The sequence below is a fragment of the Acipenser ruthenus genome, chromosome 8 (genome assembly GCF_902713425.1).
Source record: "Acipenser ruthenus chromosome 8, fAciRut3.2 maternal haplotype, whole genome shotgun sequence".
NCBI classification, from domain to species: Eukaryota; Metazoa; Chordata; class Actinopteri; order Acipenseriformes; family Acipenseridae; genus Acipenser; species Acipenser ruthenus.
In genome coordinates, this window is record NC_081196.1 from 14,206,774 (window position 1) to 14,218,956 (window position 12,183).

The window sequence follows — 12,183 nt, forward strand, 5'->3', positions numbered from 1 at the left end:
ATGGCAACCAGAAACAACACAGTTGAAATCACAGAATTTATCATCACTGGTTTCAATGACCTTGAGCATCCAAAGGCAGTGGGAATTGTAATTCTGATTATCTATTCACTTATTTTACTAGGAAGCACCACCAATATATGTATTATTGTATCAGACAAACGTCTTCACACACCCATGTACTTTTTCATTTGCAATCTAGCCATTGTAGATATGATGTACAGCAGCAGTGCTAGTGTGACAATGTTAACAATCCTTCTAGTGGGAGTGAAGACAGTATCTTACAAGCCCTGTGCTGCTCAGATGTTTGTGTATCACTTGGGTGATTTTATGGAAGCCTTCGCTATTGGTTTGATGGCCTTTGATCGATTGGTTGCAATTTCCAATCCTTTAAGATACCACAGCATCATTACAACCAATCGTATACTGTTATTAACTGTAACTGCATGGATAATAAGCAGTTCTTACATGGGCTTTATAGCTGGAATTGTTGATGGACTTCCCTACTGTCGCCCTGTTATTAAGTACATTTTCTGTGACTATCCTGGTTTGGTAAGAGCAGCCTGTGTTAATCCTGATGATTACTTTGTGTTAACTACCATTGCTCTTGTTTTGTTGATATATGGAAACTTTGTCTTTATTTTGTTATCATACATATGGATAATTTGTACAGTGTTTAAAATTTCCTCTGAAAGCAGAAAACACATGTTTAGCACTTGCTTCAGCCACATGATTGTGGTTGTTTGCTATTTTGTTCCCAAATTTGTTGCCAATATTCTTACTAGAGTTGGTCTTGTGTTAACAATCCCAGAACGCAATGGGTTACACATTGTCGCAACCTTGGTCCCTTCTCTTGTAAATCCGTTGGTGTATTGCCTTAGGACAAAGGAAATAAGAAACAGAATACTCAGAATATTTAAGAATAATACTGTGATACCAAGTAAGTAAATATGTGAGTATTTCTCGATTTCAAAGCAATCACATGGTACACTGGCCTTTGAACTCTGCTGCTATTACTCACTGTGGAAAGTTGAAAACAGATTAAATGACACTTCAAGGTACTTGCCCTTTACTGTCACCCCAAACCCCAGATGTGTAGTAAATACGGCAACTAGGTATCTGAATGCATTTTTTAAAAATGTTAAAAATGTCCTCGGATGGTATGGGCAGCAGTGTGGACTAGTGGTTAGGGCTCTGGACTCTTGACCAGAGGGTTGTGGGTTCAATCCCAGGTGGGGGACACTGCTGCTGTACCCTTGAACAAGGTACGTTACCTAGATTGCTCCAGTAAAAACCCAACTGTATAAATGGGTAATTGTATGTAAAAAATAATATGATATATGAATAATGTGATATCTTGTAACACTTGTAAGTCGCCCTGGATAAGGGCGTCTGATAGGAAATAAATAATAATAATAGAAAACAAGCATTCATCACTTGCTTCAGTCACTTGATTGTGGTTGCTTGTTATTTTGTTCCCAGATTTGTATCCATTATTCTAACAAGAGTTGGCCTTGTATTAGCACTGTCTGAACGCAATGGATTAGCCATTGCTGCCACGTTGGGCCCTTCACTTGTAAATCCTCTGATATATTGTCTTCGGACAAAGGAAATAAGAATCAGAGTGCTCAGAATATTTAAGAGCAGTGTTGGCGTATCTGATAAGTAAGATATTAATCTTTCTGATTTTCAACATTTAGCTTACTAAACAGTAGACCTATTACACCTCAGTTAACTACTGTAAAAAGAAACCGCTCAATAATTCAATACTTCACTGTTCCAAATACCTGAATAAAGATAACTTAATTTTGAAATGCTAGTCCCTTAAAAAAGTGTTGACTGATGAGATTTGTTTTACTAAACAGTACAGCTATTACACCTCAGTTAAGTACTCTACTACTACGAAAAAAAATCAACAACTATCTATTCTTTACAGTAGCATCTTGGAATTGGTGTCGCTGGGATAAAGTACTTTAGAAACCATAAAAGTGTATCTCTTTTTTCAACACTGGTGTACAATGCAAATAAAGGATTATTTTAAATTGAAACTAAATGATTTTAGCGTCATTTTTATTTATTTATTTATTTTTTAATTATTATTATTTTTAACTTGGTCTTCTTAGTAGCCTAGACAATTGACACAAAACAGATCATGGTCCTATACAGACGCTCTGAATGAGCTGGAGGAGTTAGTGGCACATGTGTGCAGTCTATTGCACCCAACACGTTGGGGAAACCAGAAATGTCATAGAAATTTGCTTGTAATGCTTGTAAGTACACCCTGGGTGTTTGCCTTAAAAATGCATTGAGCACAACTGGCAAAGCACAAGAAAAAGCAGACTGGGAAATGCCAGCAACAATTGTGATTGTTTAAAACATGCTTTCAAAAGTTCTTGTAATTGTAAGTGTCGCAATTGACAGCAGCTTAAGTACATCTCATTATAATATTTGAGATCTGTCATTTGCACTATCTCCACCCTCTTTTTTTGTGAATTTTTGTAGGAATGCCCATAATTGCATATTCATCTAAGCTTGAACCACAAAGAAAAACTGCTGCTGCAAAGAATTCCCTAAAAAGTCACAAATCGAAATTTAGTACATCTACCCCTATATATATATATATATATATATATATATATATATATATATTGTAACACAACAGGGAGGGGGTTAATCCTCCCTGCATGAAGAAAAAACATGTGAGAATGCACATTTGTTTAATTTGTTAATTGGTTTATTGTTAATGATCCCCTGCACCTGGTAGTTATTGTTAAATTAGGACCAGGTGCAGGGTATATGAGAGGTGCAGTCAGTCTGCACAGTGCTGCTGTATAGAAGGAGGCAGGAAGGTGTGCTCTGTTTCCAAGCAGTCGGCAGGTGAAGAGTTACTGTGTGTTTGGTGTTGTGGGGAAACGGCTTAGCCGTCCCACTTTATAGTATAGGTGTTCCTGAGTTTTAGTTAGCGCTCCGAAGGAGCTAGGTATTTGTTTTTGTTTTGTATTTTGTTTATTATTTGTATTATTAAAAGTGCGCGGAAGCGCTGAACCCCCAATTTCAGTGTCTGGGTCAATCTGTAAAGGGGCAACGAACCTAAGTGGGGGCAAGTTACCACAATATATATATATATAAATTTCTTATTTTTAGACATTAAGGATTATTATTATTATTATTATTATTATTATTATTATTATTATTATTATTATTATTCCTCTTATTGTTTTCAAAGATACATGTATAAAAACGTGTTATTCTATGACCTGATGGACCTTACAGTACTTCCAAAAAGTTGAAAAATGTTGATGTTTGCACAAAAAACAAGACATTTGTTCACCTGAGTGATTTCATGAATTTTGAGCCTTTTGTTAAAAAACAAACACAACACATGGTTTAGAACTGAACATTTAAAAAAAAAAAATACTGAGAACACCTATATTATATAAATCACTGTCAGAAAATTCTGATTCACCAGAATCAGATGCCAGTATTTCCACCAACAATGATTCATCTAATTGTCTTGCCATCTTGAAATGAAATTCTGTAGAGTGGAAATGTTTATATTATGTGCATATCAATTTCTGTATATAAACAGTAAACATATACACAGGATATTCTATTTTCAAAGCAGTATTTTACAAACACCAAGAACAGAATAAACTACAAAACACTAACTATATAAGCAAACATTTTAAAATTGCAATGCTATAATAAATGTTTATTCTCGGGATCTTTATAAGCAATAATACACACTGCTTTCGATTATTTTCTCAAAATAAATATTTGTAAATAAAATAATTATTCATTCCATTATTAGTAATAATGAAAAAAAAACATTACACATACATTTTTTGTATACACACACACACACACACAGCATGCAACCTCAAGGACCCTCGTGCCTAATGAAGGTAAGGAAGGATCTATCATGTTAAGGCAATAGAACCTGACCCCGTCTTTTCAAAACTCTAACAATTTCAGAGTTCATGCTAGCTATCAGTCACTATAGAGATATAATTTGCGAGGTGATCCTCAGTTGCATTCACGGCCCCGGTTAGACACACAGTGGTCGTGTACTTGGTTCACTCACCCTGGATATACACACAGTGGTCGTGTACTTAGATCACTCACCATGGATATACACACCCTGTGAGGGTTCACAGCCAATCCATTCACTTTGACCTCCAGCTTGCTGAGATCAGAGGAACTGTCTTTCCAGCATGTTTTTTAAGCATGTGCCCAGGGTCTAATTGATATTCAATCAATCAATTAACACCTCAACACATTCCACACTTGTCTTTATTAGGGTGGGGATTCTAACCCCAGCCCTGCCATATCTAGCACACACTTTTACATTTCGACAAATGTATTTACACACAAACAAGAAAAATCATACTATTTACAGGTGCAGGGCCTCAGCCATGCCACTATGGGTAATAAACATCGAGGTGTAAATGAGCCCTTGGTTGCTTGTGTTTTTTTTCTAATAAACAATAACATTGTTTTACAACATCATCCTACCTCCTGTAAAATGATACGTTTATAATAGTACCTGTATTAACATTTAATCCATATTTAGTTCTTCAGTGAATTTGATACATTTTCAAACTTAATTTTTCATTTTTTCAGAACACACAAAAAATCATTATTTTTTTGAAAATAAAGGTAAAGATTGTCCATTTATCCATCCAAATGTAGAAAAACAGGGGGGACAATCTGCAAACTCTAATGTATATAAATAAATAAATACAGTTTAAAAAATGGCTCAGCAGCATCCCCTACTGATAGCCAAATAATAATCCAAAAACCTTTTTTCTCATTGAACACTTTGGTAACTTGTTTATCCATGCAAGTAACTGTTACAGGTTACAGGTAAGTGGAATAGGTATGTTTGGTCTGTCAAAAAATATGTTCCTGAACTTGCTTCTTGATTTTATACATATATATATATATATATATAGAGAGAGAGAGAGAGAGAGAGAGAGAGAGAGAGAGAGAGAGAGAGAGAGAGAGAGAGAGAGAGAGAGAGTGAGTTGTGTATGAGAAATTGAGAAATGCTATATCATTGAACTCCATGTTCTATGCCTGAATTTTCTGCAATGCTAATATTGACGTTTTATAGATGTTAAAAGTTTACAGGTATTGGACTTCTGATTCACAACTGATTTTACTTATCTGTTCTTTTCTTGTTTGATGCCCAATTTTTGATTACTGAGGATTAGTTTTCTTTGCCTTTAGTCTCAGCTGTATTTCTCCTGCAGCTTGCCTTAATTTGTCTACTGCTTCCACCTATCGTACTATGCTCATCTGGGAATGTATTCTCTGTGACACAGTAATCTGCTTCTTTTAGCTGTTCACAGCTCTGCCACTTCTATATTGTGAATAGTTTGTTTGTGTGGGAAACACATATTTCTTACTGCCCCATTCTTCCAAGGTCATGCACTGGTATGTTTATCCAGTGAAACTAAGATTATTTTGTATTTTTCATAAGCTTAAATGAATGCCTTCACTGAAGATTTTCTTTCAAGTTAGAATGCTAATGTGTGTTGTAATTATTAAACCTCAGTGGGAACTGGTTTAAGAATATATATATATATATATATATATATATATATATATATATATATATATATATATATATATATATATATATATATTCTTTTAAAACCAGTTCCCATATATATAGATATATATTTAATAATACTATTTCAGCATTTTATTAATATTCTGACCATATGATAACTGCTTATGTAAAGTTATTCTGTGGGATTAGCCAATGAAAAATGTAATGCTGCAGTCAGAATTAAAAAAGTGAACAGCGGCACAGATTACCAAAGTCAAAGCAGATATGGCAGGAGAATCATCACCTACTCTCTTGGGTGCTCTTCCAGATTTCTGAAAAAGCTAATTATTTAAAGACAGGGTTTCCTTATTAAATACTGTCAGAAGTTCTCTATGTAGTGCTTGGGAAATAACAGCAAGTCTAAAGCATTTAAACAATGACCAGAACCCCAGCAACATTTTGAAAAGTGACAGAATTTGTCTCACTGCATACTGAATATTCTGAGAAAAGATAACCTAATGTGTTCTATATCCTCTTTCTTTCAGATATCTGTAAAATGGCATCCAAAAACAACACAGTTGGAATCACAGAATTTTTCATCACTGGTTTTGATGACCTTGAGCATCCAAAGGCAGTGGGAATTGTAATTCTGATGATCTATTCACTTATTTTACTAGGAGGCACCACCAATATATATATTATTGCATCAGACAAACGTCTTCACACACCCATGTACTTTTTCATTTGCAATCTAGCCATTGTAGATATGATGTACAGCAGCAGTGCTAGTGTGACAATGTTAACAATCCTTCTAGTGGGAGTGAAGACAGTATCTTACAAGCCCTGTGCTGCTCAGATGTTTGTGTATCACTTGGGTGATTTTATGGAAGCCTTCGCTATTGGTTTGATGGCCTTTGATCGATTGGTTGCAATTTCCAATCCTTTAAGATACCACAGCATCATTACAACCAATCGTATACTGTTATTAACTGTAACTGCATGGATAATAAGCAGTTCTTACATGGGCTTTATAGCTGGAATTGTTGATGGACTTCCCTACTGTCGCCCTGTTATTAAGTACATTTTCTGTGACTATCCTGGTTTGGTAAGAGCAGCCTGTGTTAATCCTGATGATTACTTTGTGTTAACTACCATTGCTCTTGTTTTGTTGATATATGGAAACTTTGTCTTTATTTTGTTATCATACATATGGATAATTTGTACAGTGTTTAAAATTTCCTCTGAAAGCAGAAAACACATGTTTAGCACTTGCTTCAGCCACATGATTGTGGTTGTTTGCTATTTTGTTCCCAAATTTGTTGCCAATATTCTTACTAGAGTTGGTCTTGTGTTAACAATCCCAGAACGCAATGGGTTACACATTGTCGCAACCTTGGTCCCTTCTCTTGTAAATCCGTTGGTGTATTGCCTTAGGACAAAGGAAATAAGAAACAGAATACTCAGAATATTTAAGAATAATACTGTGATACCAAGTAAGTAAATATGTGAGTATTTCTCGATTTCAAAGCAATCACATGGTACACTGGCCTTTGAACTCTGCTGCTATTACTCACTGTGGAAAGTTGAAAACAGATTAAATGACACTTCAAGGTACTTGCCCTTTACTGTCACCCCAAACCCCAGATGTGTAGTAAATACGGCAACTAGGTATCTGAATGCATTTTTTAAAAATGTTAAAAATGTCCTCGGATGGTATGGGCAGCAGTGTGGACTAGTGGTTAGGGCTCTGGACTCTTGACCAGAGGGTTGTGGGTTCAATCCCAGGTGGGGGACACTGCTGCTGTACCCTTGAACAAGGTACGTTACCTAGATTGCTCCAGTAAAAACCCAACTGTATAAATGGGTAATTGTATGTAAAAAATAATATGATATATGAATAATGTGATATCTTGTAACACTTGTAAGTCGCCCTGGATAAGGGCGTCTGATAGGAAATAAATAATAATAATAGAAAACAAGCATTCATCACTTGCTTCAGTCACTTGATTGTGGTTGCTTGTTATTTTGTTCCCAGATTTGTATCCATTATTCTAACAAGAGTTGGCCTTGTATTAGCACTGTCTGAACGCAATGGATTAGCCATTGCTGCCACGTTGGGCCCTTCACTTGTAAATCCTCTGATATATTGTCTTCGGACAAAGGAAATAAGAATCAGAGTGCTCAGAATATTTAAGAGCAGTGTTGGCGTATCTGATAAGTAAGATATTAATCTTTCTGATTTTCAACATTTAGCTTACTAAACAGTAGACCTATTACACCTCAGTTAACTACTGTAAAAAGAAACCGCTCAATAATTCAATACTTCACTGTTCCAAATACCTGAATAAAGATAACTTAATTTTGAAATGCTAGTCCCTTAAAAAAGTGTTGACTGATGAGATTTGTTTTACTAAACAGTACAGCTATTACACCTCAGTTAAGTACTCTACTACTACGAAAAAAAATCAACAACTATCTATTCTTTACAGTAGCATCTTGGAATTGGTGTCGCTGGGATAAAGTACTTTAGAAACCATAAAAGTGTATCTCTTTTTTCAACACTGGTGTACAATGCAAATAAAGGATTATTTTAAATTGAAACTAAATGATTTTAGCGTCATTTTTATTTATTTATTTATTTTTTAATTATTATTATTTTTAACTTGGTCTTCTTAGTAGCCTAGACAATTGACACAAAACAGATCATGGTCCTATACAGACGCTCTGAATGAGCTGGAGGAGTTAGTGGCACATGTGTGCAGTCTATTGCACCCAACACGTTGGGGAAACCAGAAATGTCATAGAAATTTGCTTGTAATGCTTGTAAGTACACCCTGGGTGTTTGCCTTAAAAATGCATTGAGCACAACTGGCAAAGCACAAGAAAAAGCAGACTGGGAAATGCCAGCAACAATTGTGATTGTTTAAAACATGCTTTCAAAAGTTCTTGTAATTGTAAGTGTCGCAATTGACAGCAGCTTAAGTACATCTCATTATAATATTTGAGATCTGTCATTTGCACTATCTCCACCCTCTTTTTTTGTGAATTTTTGTAGGAATGCCCATAATTGCATATTCATCTAAGCTTGAACCACAAAGAAAAACTGCTGCTGCAAAGAATTCCCTAAAAAGTCACAAATCGAAATTTAGTACATCTACCCCTATATATATATATATATATATATATATATATATATATATATATATTGTAACACAACAGGGAGGGGGTTAATCCTCCCTGCATGAAGAAAAAACATGTGAGAATGCACATTTGTTTAATTTGTTAATTGGTTTATTGTTAATGATCCCCTGCACCTGGTAGTTATTGTTAAATTAGGACCAGGTGCAGGGTATATGAGAGGTGCAGTCAGTCTGCACAGTGCTGCTGTATAGAAGGAGGCAGGAAGGTGTGCTCTGTTTCCAAGCAGTCGGCAGGTGAAGAGTTACTGTGTGTTTGGTGTTGTGGGGAAACGGCTTAGCCGTCCCACTTTATAGTATAGGTGTTCCTGAGTTTTAGTTAGCGCTCCGAAGGAGCTAGGTATTTGTTTTTGTTTTGTATTTTGTTTATTATTTGTATTATTAAAAGTGCGCGGAAGCGCTGAACCCCCAATTTCAGTGTCTGGGTCAATCTGTAAAGGGGCAACGAACCTAAGTGGGGGCAAGTTACCACAATATATATATATATAAATTTCTTATTTTTAGACATTAAGGATTATTATTATTATTATTATTATTATTATTATTATTATTATTATTATTATTCCTCTTATTGTTTTCAAAGATACATGTATAAAAACGTGTTATTCTATGACCTGATGGACCTTACAGTACTTCCAAAAAGTTGAAAAATGTTGATGTTTGCACAAAAAACAAGACATTTGTTCACCTGAGTGATTTCATGAATTTTGAGCCTTTTGTTAAAAAACAAACACAACACATGGTTTAGAACTGAACATTTAAAAAAAAAAAATACTGAGAACACCTATATTATATAAATCACTGTCAGAAAATTCTGATTCACCAGAATCAGATGCCAGTATTTCCACCAACAATGATTCATCTAATTGTCTTGCCATCTTGAAATGAAATTCTGTAGAGTGGAAATGTTTATATTATGTGCATATCAATTTCTGTATATAAACAGTAAACATATACACAGGATATTCTATTTTCAAAGCAGTATTTTACAAACACCAAGAACAGAATAAACTACAAAACACTAACTATATAAGCAAACATTTTAAAATTGCAATGCTATAATAAATGTTTATTCTCGGGATCTTTATAAGCAATAATACACACTGCTTTCGATTATTTTCTCAAAATAAATATTTGTAAATAAAATAATTATTCATTCCATTATTAGTAATAATGAAAAAAAAACATTACACATACATTTTTTGTATACACACACACACACACACAGCATGCAACCTCAAGGACCCTCGTGCCTAATGAAGGTAAGGAAGGATCTATCATGTTAAGGCAATAGAACCTGACCCCGTCTTTTCAAAACTCTAACAATTTCAGAGTTCATGCTAGCTATCAGTCACTATAGAGATATAATTTGCGAGGTGATCCTCAGTTGCATTCACGGCCCCGGTTAGACACACAGTGGTCGTGTACTTGGTTCACTCACCCTGGATATACACACAGTGGTCGTGTACTTAGATCACTCACCATGGATATACACACCCTGTGAGGGTTCACAGCCAATCCATTCACTTTGACCTCCAGCTTGCTGAGATCAGAGGAACTGTCTTTCCAGCATGTTTTTTAAGCATGTGCCCAGGGTCTAATTGATATTCAATCAATCAATTAACACCTCAACACATTCCACACTTGTCTTTATTAGGGTGGGGATTCTAACCCCAGCCCTGCCATATCTAGCACACACTTTTACATTTCGACAAATGTATTTACACACAAACAAGAAAAATCATACTATTTACAGGTGCAGGGCCTCAGCCATGCCACTATGGGTAATAAACATCGAGGTGTAAATGAGCCCTTGGTTGCTTGTGTTTTTTTTCTAATAAACAATAACATTGTTTTACAACATCATCCTACCTCCTGTAAAATGATACGTTTATAATAGTACCTGTATTAACATTTAATCCATATTTAGTTCTTCAGTGAATTTGATACATTTTCAAACTTAATTTTTCATTTTTTCAGAACACACAAAAAATCATTATTTTTTTGAAAATAAAGGTAAAGATTGTCCATTTATCCATCCAAATGTAGAAAAACAGGGGGGACAATCTGCAAACTCTAATGTATATAAATAAATAAATACAGTTTAAAAAATGGCTCAGCAGCATCCCCTACTGATAGCCAAATAATAATCCAAAAACCTTTTTTCTCATTGAACACTTTGGTAACTTGTTTATCCATGCAAGTAACTGTTACAGGTTACAGGTAAGTGGAATAGGTATGTTTGGTCTGTCAAAAAATATGTTCCTGAACTTGCTTCTTGATTTTATACATATATATATATATATAGAGAGAGAGAGAGAGAGAGAGAGAGAGAGAGAGAGAGAGAGAGAGAGAGAGAGAGAGAGAGAGAGAGAGTGAGTTGTGTATGAGAAATTGAGAAATGCTATATCATTGAACTCCATGTTCTATGCCTGAATTTTCTGCAATGCTAATATTGACGTTTTATAGATGTTAAAAGTTTACAGGTATTGGACTTCTGATTCACAACTGATTTTACTTATCTGTTCTTTTCTTGTTTGATGCCCAATTTTTGATTACTGAGGATTAGTTTTCTTTGCCTTTAGTCTCAGCTGTATTTCTCCTGCAGCTTGCCTTAATTTGTCTACTGCTTCCACCTATCGTACTATGCTCATCTGGGAATGTATTCTCTGTGACACAGTAATCTGCTTCTTTTAGCTGTTCACAGCTCTGCCACTTCTATATTGTGAATAGTTTGTTTGTGTGGGAAACACATATTTCTTACTGCCCCATTCTTCCAAGGTCATGCACTGGTATGTTTATCCAGTGAAACTAAGATTATTTTGTATTTTTCATAAGCTTAAATGAATGCCTTCACTGAAGATTTTCTTTCAAGTTAGAATGCTAATGTGTGTTGTAATTATTAAACCTCAGTGGGAACTGGTTTAAGAATATATATATATATATATATATATATATATATATATATATTCTTTTAAAACCAGTTCCCATATATATAGATATATATTTAATAATACTATTTCAGCATTTTATTAATATTCTGACCATATGATAACTGCTTATGTAAAGTTATTCTGTGGGATTAGCCAATGAAAAATGTAATGCTGCAGTCAGAATTAAAAAAGTGAACAGCGGCACAGATTACCAAAGTCAAAGCAGATATGGCAGGAGAATCATCACCTACTCTCTTGGGTGCTCTTCCAGATTTCTGAAAAAGCTAATTATTTAAAGACAGGGTTTCCTTATTAAATACTGTCAGAAGTTCTCTATGTAGTGCTTGGGAAATAACAGCAAGTCTAAAGCATTTAAACAATGACCAGAACCCCAGCAACATTTTGAAAAGTGACAGAATTTGTCTCACTGCATACTGAATATTCTGAGAAAAGATAACCTAATGTGTTCTATATCCTCTTTCTTTCAGATATCTGTAAA

The 12,183-nt window shown here is 34.8% G+C and overlaps 2 protein-coding genes across 2 annotated transcripts; both read left to right on the top strand.

The window, feature by feature from the left end:
• On the top strand, nt 1-968 carry LOC117972871 (olfactory receptor 10G4-like). The gene has a single exon (XM_034923259.2). The coding sequence runs from the start codon at nt 1-3 to the stop codon at nt 943-945; it is 945 nt and encodes a 314-aa protein (XP_034779150.2). The 3' UTR covers nt 946-968.
• A 5,142-nt stretch (nt 969-6,110) lies between these two features.
• Nucleotides 6,111-7,078, top strand: LOC131737823 (olfactory receptor 10G4-like). The gene has a single exon (XM_059029551.1). It carries the CDS (start codon nt 6,111-6,113, stop codon nt 7,053-7,055), a length of 945 nt encoding a protein of 314 aa, XP_058885534.1. The 3' UTR covers nt 7,056-7,078.
• The last annotated feature ends 5,105 nt before the right edge of the window (nt 7,079-12,183 follow it).

What these genes read in the sequence shown, in the direction of transcription:
- LOC117972871 (XM_034923259.2), top strand. Translation starts at nt 1, where the DNA reads ATGGCAACCAGAAACAACACAGTTGAAATCACAGAATTTATCATCACT.
- LOC131737823 (XM_059029551.1), top strand. Translation starts at nt 6,111, where the DNA reads ATGGCATCCAAAAACAACACAGTTGGAATCACAGAATTTTTCATCACT.